Below are 19,592 nucleotides of genomic sequence, written 5' to 3'. Positions count from 1 at the left end.
ACAAGATAAGAATCACCATATCTACCCTTATTCTTTAGCATCTTCACCTGAAGCTCGAGATTAAAAAAAAAAAAATACCCGGTTCAATTATTTACACTCATAATACTTTGTTCTTCACAATTTTGTTACACCTATCAAAACATGCGATCGATTCAGAGTGAGAAGAAAAGAAACTGACCTAATTGTTTCAGCATAACGATCTTCACGCACACCTAGAGGAACGATTGCTTGAGTAATCGTTTTACTGAAGTGTAGTTGGGTATCATGGTCGTTTTACTGAAGTGTAGTTATATATCGTGAGTAATTGTTTGATTTTCTAGAAGAAGTAAGAAGATAATGATGATGATGATGATGAGAGAGGTGGTGTGGTTGGTGGGGGTTTACATTATTTTTAATATTAATAAAATAAGAAATAAATTAAAAGAAATGTAAAAAAGAAAATGAAAGAGCATAATAGTCTTTTTAAGTTTTTTAGATAAAAATTAAATTTTTTTTTGATTTTAATGCTTCTTCCATACAAATTGAAAACTTTTTGAACTGATCCAAAACTTTTCGCAAATCACACGGACCAATTTTGTAGTTTTGTCTACCACAAGAAAACAATCAAAAGGTCACCAACACGTGTTATTATTAAATGATACAAACGTTTTAAAGCTACCTAACTCGTAAAAACCCTTGCTCCTATTTGGAGAGGAAACACTGCACTACTTTCCCCTCACCAATGGCGGCGGCGGCGGCCTCTTCTTCCCACCTTCAATTTCAATCACTCTCTTTCGCCAAAACCCTAAATCAATCGTCGAAACCGATCACTCCCAAAACCTTAATTTCTTATAAACCCGGTTCCAAACACACTCGCTATCCGAGCTGTCATATCACAAAAACCTCCAGCAACTCAGAAATTTCAACATTGCTTCACCAAGAAAGACGATGGCTATTTGTATTGTGAGGGTCTTAAAGTTCAAGAAGTCATGGAGGCTGTTGAAAGAAGGCCCTTTTATCTCTACAGTAAACCTCAGATAACTAGAAACGTCGAGGCTTATAAGGAAGCTTTGGAGGGACTGAATTCGATTATCGGATATGCAATTAAAGCCAATAACAACTTCTTGATCTTACAACATTTGAAGAATTTGGGTTGTGGAGCTGTTTTGGTTAGTGGAAATGAACTCAGATTAGCCATTCGTGCTGGTTTTGATCCTACCAGGTACTTATTTTTCAGTTTCACGAACTAGTAATAACTATTTGGCAAATTTTGATTCGATTTGTATGTGTTTTGATGCGAATAACAGGTGCATTTTCAATGGAAACGGGAAGCTTTTGGATGATCTTGTTCTCGCTGCTCAAGAAGGCGTATTTGTCAACATTGACAGTGAATTCGATTTGGATAACATTGTATCTGCTGCAAGAATCGCAGGGAAGAAAGTTAATGTATTGCTCAGAATCAATCCGGATGTCGACCCTCAGGTTTGTGATTCCCTTTCTCACATCGAATTCAAAAATCTTTCATCTCTATAACGCCAATAACTCAATATCTACAATCGATTTCAAATAGGTCCATCCTTATGTTGCAACTGGAAACAAAAACTCCAAATTCGGTATAAGAAACGAGAAATTACAATGGTTTCTAGATGCTGTGAAGTCATACCCCGATGAACTTAAGCTAGTTGGCGCCCATTGCCATCTTGGATCCACCATCACCAAGGTATTTTAAATGTAAAACATCATATTATCATCTACCCTTTTGTGTTGACCATGGTTTGACTTTGACTGTTTTTTTAGGTTGACATTTTCAGAGATGCTGCATCAATCATGGTGAAGTTTATAGACGAAATTCGAGCTCAAGGATTTGATATTAATTATTTAAATATCGGAGGTGGTCTTGGGATTGATTATTATCATACTGGTACTGTTCTTCCTACACCCAGGGATCTCATTGACACAGTAAGCGTTACATATATATATATTTTTTTATATATTTAAATAATTGATATGATGATATCAAATCGTTGATATTGTTTTTATTATGTTTGATTTGGTTAAGGTTAGGGAGTTGGTTTTGTCGCGAAATCTTAATCTGATAATTGAACCTGGGAGGTCGCTAATTGCAAATACTTGTTGTCTTGTGAATCGTGTCACGGGTGTGAAAACAAATGGCACGAAGAACTTTATTGTGATTGATGGAAGCATGGCTGAACTTATTCGCCCTAGTCTATATGATTCTTATCAAGTAAGATTTTCTCATTTGTATAATAACGAAATATTCGTAAATGGTTGGTGTCTTAATACATTAAGCCATTTCTTTTTTTGGCTTAATCGATCAAATCAACTTGTCCAGTTCAAATAAAAAAAATAGTCATGTATAAGTACTGTTTAGATTAAGTGCTTAACGTTTTTTAGAATATTGATTTTAGTTTTAAATTTAATATAAATGTAGCACATAGAATTGGTTTCACCTCCATCACCTGATTCTGCGGTTTCAACATTTGATGTTGTGGGCCCCGTTTGCGAGTCAGCTGATTTCTTGGGGAAGGACAGGGACCTTCCTTCTCCCGCCAGTGTACGTTCTACCTCCTTTGTTCTTCATTAATATAATTTTTATTTTTTATTTTTTATTTATTTATTTATTTATTTATTTATTTGTATAATAATGATTAATGATGAGAATTTGATGTTTACAGGGTTCTGGGCTTGTAGTTCATGATGCGGGTGCATACTGCATGAGCATGGCATCAACTTACAACCTCAAGATGCGTCCACCTGAGTATTGGGTATGTTTTTTCATCTTTGACTTTTCAAGTCAAACACCATATTTTAATTTGTAATTATTTATTTTTCACCTAGAGTGTTTGATGGAAGGAAGGGATAAAGATGAGAATTTTGGATTTGAACAATGCACAATTTGACTATTGAAAGTCAACATGAATTGATTTTTTTTGTGAATGTTGTTAATGAAGGTTGATGAAGATGGATCTGTGGCGAAAATTAGGCATGGGGAGACATTTGAAGATCATATGAGATACTTTGAGGGACTCTAGATCTTAATCTAACTTTGATTGAAGGCCTTTATCTTTTACTCTGTTTTTGCATCTCGGATTCATGGATTTTAAGGTTTCAAGTTCTGGTAATGTCGAATTCCTTTTTTTTTTGCGATGTTTTGAAGTTGTAGTGTAATTCACTTGTGGGTTTTCAAGTTGGAGTCTGAATTCACATGTTATCGTATTATCAACATGGTATTTGATGTGAATAACATAGTTACTATAATCTGTTGGAGTTAAGAAACATAAAAAAATTGCTGAAATTTTCTACAATAAAGGTGTGTGTGCAAAAAGATTTCTTAACATACACAAATTTATAGAGACACAACATGAAACATTGCAATTCTTGAAGAACTATTGTACCCGTTTAATATTTGGCAGTTGAGATAACTGTCATAGCTACCAATTAACAAACTTTACCTACCAACTAATACCAAGGAATTCTCTACTTTGAAGTGAAAATTCCTTGGTATTTTGATGATATTGCTATAGTTTGGAAGATTTTTGAAAGTACAATACAGTAACTTGAAGATATTTATATTAAAGTAGAGAATACCATAATAGGCAAATCAATGAAAGTAAATTGCTAACTCATGCATATGAGATATGACACCATTATTATATGTATAAGGAAAAGGATTAAGGTTATTTAAGGTTATATATGTGTAACCACCGATCTCTCATATTCATGCACAACAGGTAATTATTGTTTTAAGGAGCTAGGGCGAACCAAAAAGAAAGGTAAAAAAGTGTATATTTCAATAAGTAAATTTGACTCTAAGGATATGGTATATTCTAATTCTTAATACGGACATTATGGAGTTAAGGTGTATATACAATCAAAAGAGAGTAACTAATTGTGTATAGTTGATTACCTATATATGAAGTTAATAATCCAGAGGTAAAAAGAACCCCTCTTTACATCTCTTTTTATATTTCATGCATACCTTGCCCATGTATCTTTGTACTACAATAATTAAAAACATGAAAATAATCATATCCGAGATTTTTTCAATAGGCCCACTCCAAATCTGGTAGAACATTCGCGGAGTTGAAATGTTTTCTAGATGACATGAAGTCGTGTTACCATGATGAACTTAAGCTAGTTGGGGTTAGTTGCCACCTTGGATCCACCACCATTACCAAGGTATATTCTACATATTTGTGTTATCACTTCTTTGTAGGTTTTCTTTAGGTATTTGACCAATCTTTGACTGTTTTTTAGGTTGACATTTTGAGAGACGCTGTAGCCAATATCACTACTACAAAATAACACATAGAATACTGTTAAAATGAAACATAGAATACGGTTTTGCAGCCGTACTCTATAAGGGGGGTTTCCTATTCGAACATGTAATACACTACGGTTGTAAAACCGTATTCTATAATCATTATATAGTACGGTTTTCTAGATAATACAATAAGGTTGCAAAAGTGTACTCTACAATCATCATAAAGTACGGTTTTTTACATAATACGGTTGCAAAACCAGTACTCTATAATCATTATAAGATATGATTTTAGGGTTTTTTTTAAATGTAGCCTTATTCTTTAATAAGACACAGAATACTGTTTTTTCAATGTAACTGTACTCCTTATAAAATATTGTAATGTACGGTTTCTTATTGCCTAAGGACATTCTAAATAAATATATTTCATAAATTAAATACAATAATTACACTTTTCTATAAAGAAAACATGCCTATAAATAATTTGTACACACAGACATTTCATGAACAAACAGAAACTATATAAAAGTCAAAACAAAAGCATGATTAGTCATTAATTTCTAAAATTAAGAATATCCAATTCAAACATAATTTGCAATAAACCCAATTTGTCCATCCTAATCAATGAAAAATTAAATATATAAAAAGAAAAATAGATCCATATGGTAGATTTCAAACTCCATAATTGCAGCCCACATACCTGCAACATAAGACAAGAAAAGAAACTAGAAGTTGCGACTAATGGAAAAAAGGGAACATATAATTGTCATGAGAAGAAAAAATTGAGTTAATTGCAGGAAATAACAACATAGTTTCATTTATTAAGACATCGTGCTACCATTTCTTCCTATTGTTACACATTGAGACATATATCCCATAATAGCAAGATCCTCCAAATTTAAAGTATTTTTTACAATATATATTTTTCGTAGTTTAATGTCCTAATAAGATAAAGATTTGAAAGTACGATGCTACAGTAGATTCATTTTTAAATGTACAATGTCTTGATGGGTTTTTTTAGGTACAATGTTGTATAAAATGAAATGCAAGTGCAATGTTATAATAATCAAATACATTAAAGTAAATGATACAATAAACAATTAGCTAAGAATAACTAACCTTTCAAAGGGACACTTGACTCAAATACTTACTCTCAAACCTTAAACTCCACATAACGTTAATTTATTTTAACACCCAATCCGGAAACGGTTTTTTATCGTTCTAGATGTTCTATATATAAATTAAAAAATAAATTATAATTTAATAAATAATGTTTAACATATTAGGAAAGATTTAAGATACTTACTTTGTTTGAGAATTCATTTTGTCGAGTCAACACGAACTCAAACATCCATCTCATCACGTAAAAACCGCACTCCTAACCTGATGATTGTTGGTTGCACTACAAATATGAACAATAAAGGATTAGAGAACTTTTACTTTGAACCTAGGGTTTTGATCTGATGATGGAACCAGTTATGTGTTCCAGGTATTAGTTTGTATTAAAATTTTTTAACAAGAAGCAGGTTACCCCATGAAGTAATTTTACCTTGACAAGTATCCAATTCATTGGATGTGTTGTGTCAATATCTTCCTTAAGCCTTACAACAACCCTAAAATGAAGATTAGAAAAAAAAAAATAAAAAAGCTATAGAAAGAAATAACGGTCGGAAATAAAAAAAGATTTCTTACTCTTCGACATATTTCACGACTATGTAGTTCTCCACGGGCGTCTCATCCGGATTTTATTAGGACTCCAAGATATACCCTGTGCCTTGGTTAGGGCAGATTACTAGCAACATCCAATGCAATCTAGTAATGTTAATACGTTTTAGTATACACAATAAAGAAATAAAGCCAATAAAAATTAAATCAGTAAGGTTCAATACCCTTGCCAATATGGTGCGAAAAAAAAACTGTTTGTCTTTATGAAAGCGCATTGCATCAACAATGTAACTTACAACACCCTCACCATTTGACTCGTATATCGTTGCCTGAATCTCACTCGGGGAAATGAAAGCATATTTGTTCACTTTATTCCCATCACGTGTTTCAAGCATTGCATGTAACATGCTACAAACCAGAAAATATACATTATAAATGTAAATACTATAAACGAAAATAATTTAAACATTGTTGTTTTTACTTACATTTAAAACCAAGTTATAACACTAATATCAAGCAATTGTTTATTCAACAGACGTAAAATCTCCTCGGGGTAAAAGTAAGTTTCAATTTTCTAAGCTCCAAGGATCCTGGGTTCGGCTTCAACATAAATCGCATCATCACGAGCTTCACGATTCATTAAACGTCTATATATTATTCTTTTCATGACCAGGGGCATTTTTTCTAGATCGACTTTCTTATTAGAAGTATGTAGTATCAAACTTTCCTTTGCTGGCTTGGTCTTCTTCATAACACCCATCAAGATTATTGGCACACTCTTGGTTATGCGAGGTTGCTTTGTTTATGTATGAACATTAAAAATTTCTTTGATTATGATATATTGGTACAATTTAACATATACATATAATAGCTAACTAGAAAGGTCACCACCGCTACGCGAGGCCAGAAGCTTTCAATATTGTTTCCGAATCGATAAATATGGCAGACGTAGAAAGTGTAATGATGAAAAGCCCGGGCTTTGCCCCGGACTGTTTTTTTCATGTTTTTATGAAAAAAATGTAAAAGTTTTGATTGCAAGGACAAGAAGTGTCAAAATGGCTAAAGAGTTAAAGGGGTAGGAATTAGCAACTTTTTAAAAAAGGGATCAAAGTTGTCAAATCGTTAAAGTTTTGTGGCCAAAATATAAATATTAAAATCTTCCTAAAAAGTGTAAAAATATTGATTGCAATGACCAAAAGTGTCAAAATGGGTAAAGAATGAAGATCAAAGTTGCCAAAAAACATTCAAATTTACTATTTCTAACTTTGAAGCCCAACAATAATACAAGGACCAATTCTGCCAAAAAAATGACAAGTTCACTATTCATTTTCTTAAGAACTTTAATATATATATATATATATATATATATATATATATATATAATAATAATAATAATAATAATAATAATAATAATAATATGGTTAGAGAAATTATCGGGTCGACAACTACCTGTAGAGAGGAACATCTTTTATCTTGTTCAACATTTGGCTTAAACTGTAAGGATTGTTAACAAGTTAGATGTATCCACAACTATTTATTACTCTAATACTAAACAAAACTAATGATAATTCTATGTACCTAAATGATCTTAATTGCATTCCTTGGCCACTGAACAATACCATGAAGCACCTCATACAACTTACTCGCTTCTTTGATCGAGACAGAAGGAGGGATATAATCATATTGATTATAGATATTGTCTATTGATACCCTCAAATGATTTTCATTTAAAGGAACTGAATATATTTGTCCATTCCCATATGGAAAGACCATCTCTTTTGCACATTTCTGGTTCTTCACGCCATATGGTATCACTAACTCACAAGCAGTAGGAGTTTGCAAAAATATAATGTATATGTTAATATATGATCAGATATCCTGTATGTAAGAAAAAAACACATGATTACCTTTATCCAAATTCTACCAAAAAAAATGACAAGTTCACTATTCATTTTCTTAAGAACTTTAATAATAATAATAATAATAATAATAATAATAATAATAATAATAATAATAATAATAATAATAAGGTTAGAGAAATTATCGGGTCGACAACTACCTGTAGAGAGGAACATCTTTTATCTTGTTCAACATTTGGCTTAAACTGTAAGGATTGTTAACAAGTTAGATGTATGCACAACTATTTATTACTCTAATACTAAACAAAACTAATGATAATTCTATGTACCTAAATGATCTTAATTGCATTCCTTGGCCACTGAACAATACCATGAAGCACCTCATACAACTTACTCGCTTCTTTGATTGAGACAGAAGGAGGGATATAATCATATTGATTATAGATATTGTCTATTGATACCCTCAAATGATTTTCATTTAAAGGAACTGAATATATTTGTCCATTCCCATATGGAAAGACCATCTCTTTTGCACATTTCTGGTTCTTCACGCCATATGGTATCACTAACTCACAAGCAATAGGAGTTTGCAAAAAAATAATTTATATGTTAATATATGAGCAAATATCCTGTATATAAGAAAAAAACACATGATTACCTTTATCCCATCCAACCCATATGATACTGTCGAGACGAAACTATTTTTCTTCAACACCGGGCTGGTAATGTGTATGCCTTCATTCTTTGAGCGAAACAGTTGCATATATGTTTTCATATCTTCTATCTGAGTATTCATCTCTTTTATCTTGGCTCCATTTTGGCCTCCATCATAGCCTCAACCTCGATCTTCATCTGTTCCTTAATATCTTCCAATTTATATTTATCATGGCTCTTCCTTTTTTCTTATCAACCCTAGGCATGGATTGTCTTAAGCCAAGATTATGCCTAACAACCCTCGTATGACCTAGGTGCTCGGGTCCTAACACCTCTGTAAGCACATCAGTTCACCAATCTCCATGAGATAATTGGGTATCTTTTTCAATCTTTTAGTCCAAATAAAATTACAATGGTAATTAAATCCAAAATAGTTTTAAAATAACATTACTTAATGAATAGTTAAATTATCAATTCAGATGCCAATGAGTAGAGATCAGAAGGTAACGAGTATATCCCTATGGGATCACGTTTTAACATAGCAAGGATAAAATTCCTTGCACGTTCACTTCTTATATTATGGAATTCCATTGACTCACCAGACTCCATCTCTTTTTCCCATTGAGGTTTCATACCATGATACCCACATGGGCCTATCTTAGGCGGATATTTGTTCAACTTTGTAGTCTCTGTAGATTTGCTACTTATTTCCTTGAAAGAAGTAAGTAGCAGAATTAGAAACATTGAAATATACTATTATCATATAAAGAGGGGTAAAGTGAGACAAACATGGAAGCCTGGTGATGTTTTAAGTTGAACAAAAGCGTTTCATGTAGGCTCATCTAGGTGTGTATATTTAGGTACTAGATTTCTACCCTTCTGTAGGTATTCTTTAACAAGCCTTCTCTTGTAAGCCTTCCATGACTGATTGCAAATTTTTAGTACTTGCTTTTTGTGCCTATCATCTTCTATATTCCAATGTTTATCTTATATGAATGAATGAATGAATTAAATGAAAGTACAATTAATAGGGTCACACAAATACCTTAATGTTTAACCACAATTCATCGATTTTAGCCTTAGGAACTTCATCCCAACGCAATATGAGGATAAAAATCCTCGTCCTTACCATGATTCCACAATAATTGCTAAACTGAGATTGGTTCGATCCAATATTTTGGCCTAGCTCGTCAAGTTTAATTTTCAAATCCACTTTGTTTTTTGGGTTTCCCCATATCAGTGTCACACTTTTTTTTCATTGTGGTTATCCATTATATGCCTACAAAACCAGGTAACATAGTTTTAGATATACATATTATGGAAGTTATCGTTAATGTGTATTATGGTTCAGAAGAAGATGGTTCAGAAGTTGAAATAGGTGTTTGATGATGATTGTTAGCTTCTACAAATTATGAAGTCAACGTGCTAACTTCGGTTTCATCTCCCCAAAACAAGATATTTGTTGGGAAAGTTTGTGAATCTGAATCTTCTGTTGATTCTTCTTGTGTTTGACGAATTTCAAGCAAATGATCGACTAAAATTTCAATCTGATCGGAAACAAGGTTTCTACAAATCGGACAAGTCAAATGTGAAAGAAACCACATATCAATACATTCAACACGAAATCCATAGATACATTTTGGTAGAATTCGAGTTTTTTCTCCTTTATCGAGCCCTGATAAAAAATAACACATTCTAATCCTTCTTTGAAGTCTTTCGGGTTGAACCAGAATACGAATTATCAGTTATATTTCCTGTAAAAAAAAATACTAAAGCTCTACTTGAAAGTGAGTAGTTACAAATTGTTATATGTACAAAAACCAGGAAAGAAAAGAACTTGAAAAGTTTGATACTATCACACTAATTTGTGCTTGTATCTTGGGTTTCGTTCATGAAATAGGGGAAAAAGACGATTAGAAGAATTACCTGTGAAATGCTGTGACAACCCGAAATTTCTATCTAGTACACTATTCAAATCAATCAAGGTCAGACTTGTTTTTGCTATCTTCTAGCATTGTTTAGAGTCAAATTGAGTGTTCTAAACCTAGTATAACCAAGGTATGAGGCTAAGGATGAGTGTATTTGAGTTCAACACCTTTTAAATGAGCCAAACACCCCTTCATGAGGTGTGTGCGGCCGCACACATGGGTGTACGGCCGTACACCCATCCCAACTGTACACTCTCATGTATAAATGAGAGACTTAGCCTTCATTTACCTCTTTTCACACTTCTAAGCCAAGAAATTAACTTATCTCTCAAGTATCATCCAATTTCTCTTCTAGATCTTCAAGTTGTAAGTGTTTCTTCCTTTGATTTGATGATTCATTACACTATCTAGTTAGGATCTATCATTTCATCCATGAAATTACTCCTTTTGTTTAGATCTTCAAGTGTTCTTCAAGAACACCAAGAACACCTACTAAGTTTTTGGACCTCAAACACCCCTAAAGGCTTCTATATTGTAACTACCACTCCTCATGCTTGTTACTTACTAGCTTTACTCCTTAGAAATCATCCAAACCATGATCATTAAGGATTGTACGACCGTACACACCCCATGTGGCCGTATACACCCTTTTTAAGTCTCAAAATAACATCAAACTTCCATTAAGGCTAAGTATTGGTCAAGACACACTTCCAAGATGCTTAATAGGACTCATGGGCATGTTTCACCATGAGTGTGCAGCCGCACACCCACTTGGGCCGTACACTCTGGCCGTACACACCCATGAAACACACCATTTTGGTCGTACACTCCAAGGTGTGGCCATACACCCATCATATGCAACCCTTGGTACTTCTAGCACTTGAATCTAAGTGTTTTATATGTCCTAGGGTGTCTTTACTTGCATGATTAGTTGTTCAAACACTAATCATATACATATATGTGTCATTATATGCTTATTAGGATCCGTTGTGCTCAAGTCATCACTTGACACTTAGCATCCTACAAACCGATCTTTCATTCCTATCACTCATTGCAGTTGAGTTCATACCCCTTAACTTATCTTTTAAATGATTTTAAATGCTTTTATCAGGGGGGGGGGGGGGGGAATACAAGTAGAAACATTATAGTTATTATATCAATCACAGGTGATTAATAACTATCAAACAAACAAATTTCTTATACTTCAAACTATACTTTCAAACAAATTGCTTCAAATCGTTTTACAAACCCTTTTATATGAAAAACTCCTTATTAAACTCTTTCAAACTTATATTTTTTCAAAATCATGCCTGTATAAATATAGTTATATAAGTAGGATTGAAAGGACTTTGGACTAATAGCTCGCCTTACTTCATGTTCCTTGTTTGGTTGTGGACTTAGGGTATAGGTTGTTTGTCCAAAGGTCTTTTAAATCTTGGTTATATATTATGTGTGTGTATATAGATATCAAAGTTCTACATTCAATTCAATACCTTTGGGTAACAAAGGTGGTCAAACACGTTCATTCATACAAACAACTTTACTAGTAAACTATAATAGGTATAGTTTAGGAAGTCACTACTTACTATTACTAGAACAATGAAATATACAAGAGTCAATTCATTCATGAGTCGATACAAACATACTATCTTGAGAAGATAGAAAGAACATACTATGATGAGAAACTAAGAGAACATACAATACACTACACTATACAAGAGAACATTCTATGATGAGAAACCAAGAGAACATACACTACACAAGTACAGAGAGAACATACAAACACTAGAACATACTATATAAACACTAGAACACTATAACATTAATGTGAGCCACTACTTCATGGCATGGAAATCAATTTTTGTGTCACGTTTTGCAACCAGAGTCTCTTGGAGGGAGAGCGTGAGTTGGTGTATAGATCTATACGGGATTGACTATCCTACACCTTGCTGATAGCTACAGTGGGACCTGTAGGTCTACAGGTGACTAATGTCATACCATTTCGACGTCTTCGAGCATCGTGTTACACTAGTCGATTAAGTATGGTTACAATCATATCACATTCTACCTTAATTAACAAACTGGTTTAAGGTAGTTAGTACATTGGTAGTTACTTACATACAATACTACAAGTACATCAATATTATTTTCCCATTACATTCAAATTGTGATCTTCTCACATAAACGGTAATGATAGTCTATCTTTGGGGAAAATTACACCATTTTACAAACAAACAACATACAAAACATTCGGGCCTTGGTAGAAGGCTGCTTTTAGTAGAAAATATAGGATTTTCTAGGAGATACAACCATTTACAACCATTTACAAATATGTACTACAAACACTATCATACAAGCAATGACACTAAAATACTTATGAACTCACTAGCTTTAATGCTGATCTACGCTTTCAAAATAACTTGTATTCTCAGGTCATCAGTAGACAGGTACCGATGCCAGGTTTTGAAAAAAATGGAGCACGTTCAAGACTCATCTCTTATTTTGATTCATATTTTTGGTGTCTTATAAATTTTACAGAACAACTGTATTAAATTATATTATTAATGCAATGGATGATGTTGTTGCTTGTTTACTATTATGCATTGTTGTGATATTGTACATGACGTCCTCCGCCCCAGAACGTTTCCACCGTTCAGGTTTTAGGGTGTGATAAATGTTCTCACAATACAATTGGACTGCTCTCTGCTTTCGTCATAGTGGTTTGCTCTTCGATGTTCTAACAGAATTTTGTTTGATATCTATGGTCTCCCCGTCAACTGTATTCTTAAGCCTTAAACCCTAAAATTGAATATAGCGGTGAAAAATACGCGCGTAAAATTGCTCCTACCATGATCTAATGGATCATGGGGTACTAGTTTTTTGAAAATTGGTAGGATATTCCTCAAAATTTTGATCGTGGAGCAACTGGAGGTCACACTCATTTTTCTATATGTCTATTGAAAAGAAATTTATGATTTAATAAAATTTATGAGTACCTTTGGCATATAAACCCTCGGTATACTCATAAAGGTATTATTGATTATAAAACTAATAAATATCCGTATCAACACGAGTGGGAGAGAAAAAAATGGTGCATTCCAGCTATTTTGATATTCTTAAAAAAATCTTTAATTGTAAAAAAAAAAGATACAATGGTTATTATAATAGGTCTAGTGGTGTTATATATGTGTATTTTTAAAATAACTGTATTTTTTGTATGTAAATAAAGTCCTATTGGTTATGAAAACAATATTCTATTTGATTTTGTACGACTTGTTTTTTGTGAATAGTACTCTATCTCTAATATGATACGAATTCTTATGCAACTGTATTCTATTAAGAGTATTTTATTTGCCAGTTTGTAGTAGTGATGATGAAGTTTATAGATGAAATTCGAACACAAGGGTTTAATATTAATTATTTAGATATTAGATGTGATTTTGGGATCAATAATTACTATACTGGTATCGCTCATTCTAAACCACGAAATCTCCTTGACACAGTAAGAATTATATTTATATATGCATAGAATTAATCACTATTGGGTTATTGTTAATCTTCAACATTTAGCAGAAAAATTGTGTTTATGTTTGATTTGCTTAAGGTTCGGAAGCTGGGTTTGTCTCAAAACCTTAATCTTATCATCACACCTGGTAGGTCGCTGATTGTGAATACTTGTTGTCTTGTTAAATGTGTCAAGCGTGTAATAACATACCACACAAAGAACTTTATAGTGATCGATGGTAGCGTGGCTGAGCTTTTCAATCCTAGCCTCTATGATGCATATCACGTAAGATTTTTTTTCATGACTTATATATGTTCACTTTCTTCACTAGAGAAAGTTTTGTTGGCAATTTTTAAGAAGTAATTAGGACTTGATGTCGAAAATTTTCTTTACCAGATTTTCTCTATTAAGTGGTTCATTCATCAAGTAAGAATTAATAAAAACAACCACATATAAGTATTACAACTTCCATTAAGTAAAGAAAACAACACCGAGTTTCCATCTTGACAAAATGCTGCTTCAATATTTGTTTTTAAAAAAATATACGAGAGTATGACACACTTTGGAAAACGGATGGAAAAAATAAATGTGAGATATTTGTAAAAGGTTAGTAATCGATAAGGTAATTAAGCGTAAATTTCTCTAATTAAGTTATACTTTCTATATTAACTAACAAAAAACATATATAACTTACCTAGTTGAGTATAATCTATATGAATGCTGGTTTCGCTTCCACCAGACGATTTTGTGGTTTCAACTTTTGATGTCGTGGGCCATGAAATATATCAAGAAGTTTGCAAAAATGCCAATTTAACCGGGTCCTTCCTGCTCCAACCATTGTACTCTCTTCCACCATTACTTTTTATTATTATATTTATTTTTCATAATCCGTTTCGTATTATTGATTTAATAATCATGGTTATATAGAAAGTTCATCTTTACAGGGTTCATGGCTTGCAGTTCATGATACTGGTGCAGATTGTATGAGCATGACTTCAAAAATGTGCCCACATGAATACTGGGTAGGTTAATTTTGAATTTCTATATTTTGAAGTTAAACCACTACATTTTAAGTTGTAATCTGTAATTGATCAGCAATTTCTGGTGTCATTCGAAATTGTTCGACAGTTACTTTCTAGAATATCTGTATTTTTATTATTTTTTTCGTTTGCTAGAAGGAAGCCAAAAAGATGAGAAATTTTGGGTTTGAATAATATGATGTTTGACATTCAAAATTCAAAATGAAGTGACTTTTGCAACATTTTATGAATTAAACTTCTTGAATGATGAAGGTTGTTGAAGATAGATCGGTGGCAAAAATAAGGCACAAGGAAACTTTTGAAGATTTTAAGTTTTGTATATAGTGAATTTGTTTTCCTTAGTATGTGAATATCCTCTTTAATAAATGAAGATTTTGTTTGCCATATGTCATATTCTTATTCAATTTGTTAAATGTTATTTTGAATTAATTTTGCTTTTCATATGTTATTTTATGAGTTTTATTTTTATTTTATTAAGATCCACGTAATATTTTAATGTAATAATTGCAATAAATATAGTAATAAATGGATATTAATTTCATTAAGAAACTTACCTTTTAATTTCAAATTTCCTAAAATTAAAGCTTATTAGTTTTTTTTTTCTTATTTAAATTATTTGTTTAAATTTAAAAGATAAAATATATTTCTATTATAATAAAATCACTATTTTTCTTATAAATTCAGAATTCTTAAATATTTTGATATTTATATTTATTTTTTTTAGAAAAAAATTAATTCATATATGAATCGTACAACTAGTTCTTACTAAGGGAATTTTTTGTTTTCCTTTGTAATGATTTTTACTATATTTAACATATATTTTACTCTTAGTCTTATCATGCTAATAGAATATAAAAAGTATTTTTTCCCATCCCAAGAAAATTTGGTACGGAATTTGTAATCTCCAATAATATTTAATGACATGAATACTCTAATAATCATAATCAAAATATAGAATATCAACTGATAAGGACGTAGATATATGTAAAAACAATTTCTTTATACTTTTGTAAGTTTTTATTATTTAAAAATATATTTAATATCATTTGTAGAAACTTACATTAAATTTTAAAATGTTGATGTTAAAAAATGCTTACTTATGAATTTAATGTTAGTGATTTTGGTGTCATCATCTCATTTTATTTAACTGAAATTAACATGTGAGCTAAGAGACTTCATAACTTGTACTCTAATATATGTACGAGTTTGTGCGGAGTGTACACATGTATATAATCATTTGAGACCATATTAATTTTGTGGGATTGTAAGACGTAATCAAAAAGAAATTTAAAATGAAAAATAAAAGGAAAAATCCGAAAATTCTTTTTTTTAATTATTATTTTCGTCATTTTATTTAACTAAAAAAATAAAAAATAAATAAAAATTACATTTTTTTTTTGAAAAATACGTTACAGTGTAAATATTATAATGTGATTTTTAGAATGTTAGAATATTCTACTATTCTATTAGATTTGTGAGATATGTAAATTATTCGAATATTCTAATATTGTACTGGAATATTTCACAGATATTTTAAAAATAACAGTTATTTTTATTTACTTATTTTATTTTTATTTTTTATTTGGATAAAAAAATGACGAAAATAATATTTGAAAAAAATATTTTCGAATATTTTCAATTATTTTGAATTTTAAAAATGTTTTCTTTAATATACTAAATAATGACTAGGATTGCATCTCTCCGTTTCACAAATATAGTGGAATTCTCTCATTCAATTTGATAAATATCAATTTGTGGTATTTTTGAATTAGTTTTTTTTTTAATTTTTTCTTTCCAAATGTCATTTATGAATTTTCCTATTTTATTAAATTTCATATAATATTTTTTAATATAATAATTGCAATAAATATAATAATAAATAAATATCAATTTCATTAATAAGCTTACCTTTAATTTCAAAAATTTTAATTTAAAGTTTATTAGTTTCTTTTGTTAATTTATTTAAATTTAAAAGTTAAAAAACATTTTAATTTTAACAATTCATTATTTTTCTTATTTTCTTATAAATTCAAAGTTCTCAATTATTTAGATCTTCATATTTAATTATTTTTTTGAAAATTAACCCATATAATATATAAGTTTCACAACTAATATATATATATATATATATATATATATATATATATATATATATATATATATATATATATATATATATATATATAGAGTTAGGTTCATTTGAGACCACCTATATTTTGTGAGACAGTGAGACACATTTTTTTATTTATTTTTATTTTTTTTAGTTAATTAATGTTCCGAAAATAATATTTAAAAAAAGAATTTTTTTATTTTTCCATTTATTTTGCATTTTAAAATTATTTTTAGAATATGTACAGTGTAATATTCTATTTAGAATATTTCACGTATTTTTCAGAAAAAATAGAATTATTTTTATTTTTTTTAGTTAATTCAAGTTCCGAAAATAATATTTAAAAAAAGAATTTTTAGATTTTTCCATTTATTTTGCATTTTAAAATTATTTTTTAGAATATGTCAGTGTAATATTCTATTTAGAATATTTCACGTATTTTTCAATAAAAAAAACGGAATTTTTTTATTTATTTTATTTTTTTTTATATATTTTTATATTTTTTTAGTTAATTCAAGTTCCGAAAATAATATTTAAAAAAAGAATTTTTGGGGTTTTCAATTTATTTTGTATTTTAAAATTATTTTTAGATTTGGTCTCACGGTATCACAAAATTAGAATGATCTCAAATGAACCTGAACCTATATATATATATATATATATATCCAAATGCTTTTTATATATATAAATAATCATTTAAATAACATAAAACAAGAAGTTTAAGAGTTTCAAATTATCATATAATTTAAAATAGATGATTTATCTTAATTATATTCATTTTAACTGACTTCCTTTATAAAGAGATTTATAAATAGATAAACATAATATACAATTTCAGTTAACCAATAAAAGGATAACAAGCAAGATATTCTCTATTTTCTTTTAAACTAAAATTTAGTTTTTCTCTAAGAAGAAAAAGAACTGTCACTTTATGCACCGATATATGCTAGCTGAGTCAACTCTTCATCACGAAGTGATTGTTGCTGCCTCGCAATAAATGCCTCCACCGTCCGCCGGAACTCTTCGCCACTCAATTCATCCGCTGCGCAACTCTTCTCCTCTACCGCAGTCACACAGCCACCACGATCAATCTTCTTCGATATGTTTCTCTCCGTCACCGAGCGTCTTAATTCCCGGTGAGCTTGATTGCCCTTTCTATTCACGATCATAAGTTTCTCCGATTGACTCCTGCAAATCTTCTTCTCCTCACTCGGAACAATTTCAGTAGTAGCTACAGTTAAAATGTTACTGGGGTTTCCTACGTTCTTCTCGCATCTCTTAACATACTCATCGTAAACATCGATATTTCCGTTGAGATCACCCTTTTCAGTAACTCGAGATTTGAATAATAGAATCAAGATAATCACGTTTCCAATAACAAAAACAAACCTCGGGCTAAAAAAAGCGAAGGAAACTCCCTTGAAATGCTCAACGGAGACTCTAATGGCGAACGGAAGTTGACAAGATAACTTTGAAGCTAACACAAAGAAAACAAACATCTCCATGAATCGAAATAGATTCGTGAGACTTTGAAACCTTCGGAATCGGAACATGGCGTTGGTCTTTTCCAATCTCAAATCGATAGAATTCATTTTCCAATTGAAACTCGAGATGGAGTGTTCTTTGTTTGTTAGCCTACAACCTCTTTTGACTTGTGATTAGATCGCTGAAGGATTGAGAACTTCGATCATTTGAGAGTGTTTTTGTTTTTGGTATTTGAGTGAAGAAGTTTAGGTGGTGGGGGCGTGGTATTTATAGCAAAGAGAGTTGCATTATCCAAAATTCCATTTTTATGTACAAAAGCTATTAAACCACAAAGTTTTTATATTCTTTTGAAGTCACTATAGAAAAAGATTTCCAATAAAAACCATTTTAGAATAATTAATGTTCGTTATTACTATTGCTATTATTATCATCTCATGTACAGTTAAATAGCAAGGTCCGAAGAGGTGAAAACTCCGAAGTAAAAGCCGTACAGCAATGCCGTGTCATGCAACCTAAAAATAAACCAGATTTGATACCGGAACAACGTAGTTTTTAGGGTCATCATATGTACCTTTTGTGGTTCTGTTTGTTCTTTCCAAACACACATTATAAATATGTAATATCGGTTGCTTTGATTGTATGTAATTTAGTGTAGTTGCTTTTAGGGATAGAACCAGATCCATTCATTTCATCAATACAAGAGACATTTCTCATTATATTCTTCATATATTCTAGTTCTTATTCATTTACTTATTTACGTGAGTCGTTTATAAATTTGTTCTTATTATTCCACATTTACTAGTCTTTATTCTATAGACCTTGTCATGTCAAATAGTATTAGAGATTAAGTGGTTTTGTTCTTTTTTAGTTCTCATCTTATCCTTGCAAAAGCCCTGCTTCATATATATATATATATATATATATATATATATATATATATATATATATATATATATATATATATATATATATATATATATATATATATATACTATCTTATAAAAGAAATCTAACTAGTTCTAAAAATAGATTGATTATAATAATAATATTTTTTAAGACATCCAAATGATGAAGCTAATACTACA

The 19,592-nt window shown here is 30.7% G+C and overlaps 1 protein-coding gene, 1 long non-coding RNA gene and 1 pseudogene across 3 annotated transcripts; 2 read left to right on the top strand and 1 right to left on the bottom strand.

Moving 5' to 3' along the window:
* Nucleotides 1-671: 671 nt before the first annotated feature.
* Nucleotides 672-3,258, top strand: LOC145005088 (diaminopimelate decarboxylase 1, chloroplastic-like; annotated as a pseudogene). The gene is made up of 8 exons (XR_013662499.1): nucleotides 672-1,201; nucleotides 1,287-1,461; nucleotides 1,550-1,699; nucleotides 1,777-1,938; nucleotides 2,039-2,224; nucleotides 2,432-2,554; nucleotides 2,676-2,765; nucleotides 2,952-3,258. The product of XR_013662499.1 is annotated as a diaminopimelate decarboxylase 1, chloroplastic-like (transcript).
* Nucleotides 3,259-3,939: 681 nt separating this feature from the next.
* LOC145005089 (uncharacterized) lies at nucleotides 3,940-4,569 on the top strand. Its single transcript, XR_013662500.1, has 2 exons — nucleotides 3,940-4,179; nucleotides 4,258-4,569. It is a non-coding gene; the product is annotated as an uncharacterized LOC145005089 (long non-coding RNA).
* A 13,265-nt stretch (nucleotides 4,570-17,834) lies between these two features.
* LOC145004048 (uncharacterized) lies at nucleotides 17,835-18,757 on the bottom strand. The gene has a single exon (XM_078962948.1). It carries the CDS (start codon nucleotides 18,612-18,614, stop codon nucleotides 17,952-17,954), a length of 663 nt encoding a protein of 220 aa, XP_078819074.1. The 5' UTR covers nucleotides 18,615-18,757; the 3' UTR covers nucleotides 17,835-17,951.
* Between the last annotated feature and the right edge of the window lie 835 nt (nucleotides 18,758-19,592).

The sequence above is a fragment of the Lactuca saligna genome, chromosome 7, assembly GCF_052625555.1.
Source record: "Lactuca saligna cultivar CGN05327 chromosome 7, ASM5262555v1, whole genome shotgun sequence".
In the NCBI taxonomy this organism is placed as follows: domain Eukaryota; kingdom Viridiplantae; phylum Streptophyta; class Magnoliopsida; order Asterales; family Asteraceae; genus Lactuca; species Lactuca saligna.
Note: the sequence above shows the minus strand (reverse complement) of the source record. Positions and strands in the feature narration are given on the sequence as shown.

Coding starts and splice junctions, on each gene's coding strand:
- LOC145004048 (XM_078962948.1), bottom strand. CDS start 18,614: ATGAATTCTATCGATTTGAGATTGGAAAAGACCAACGCCATGTTCCGA.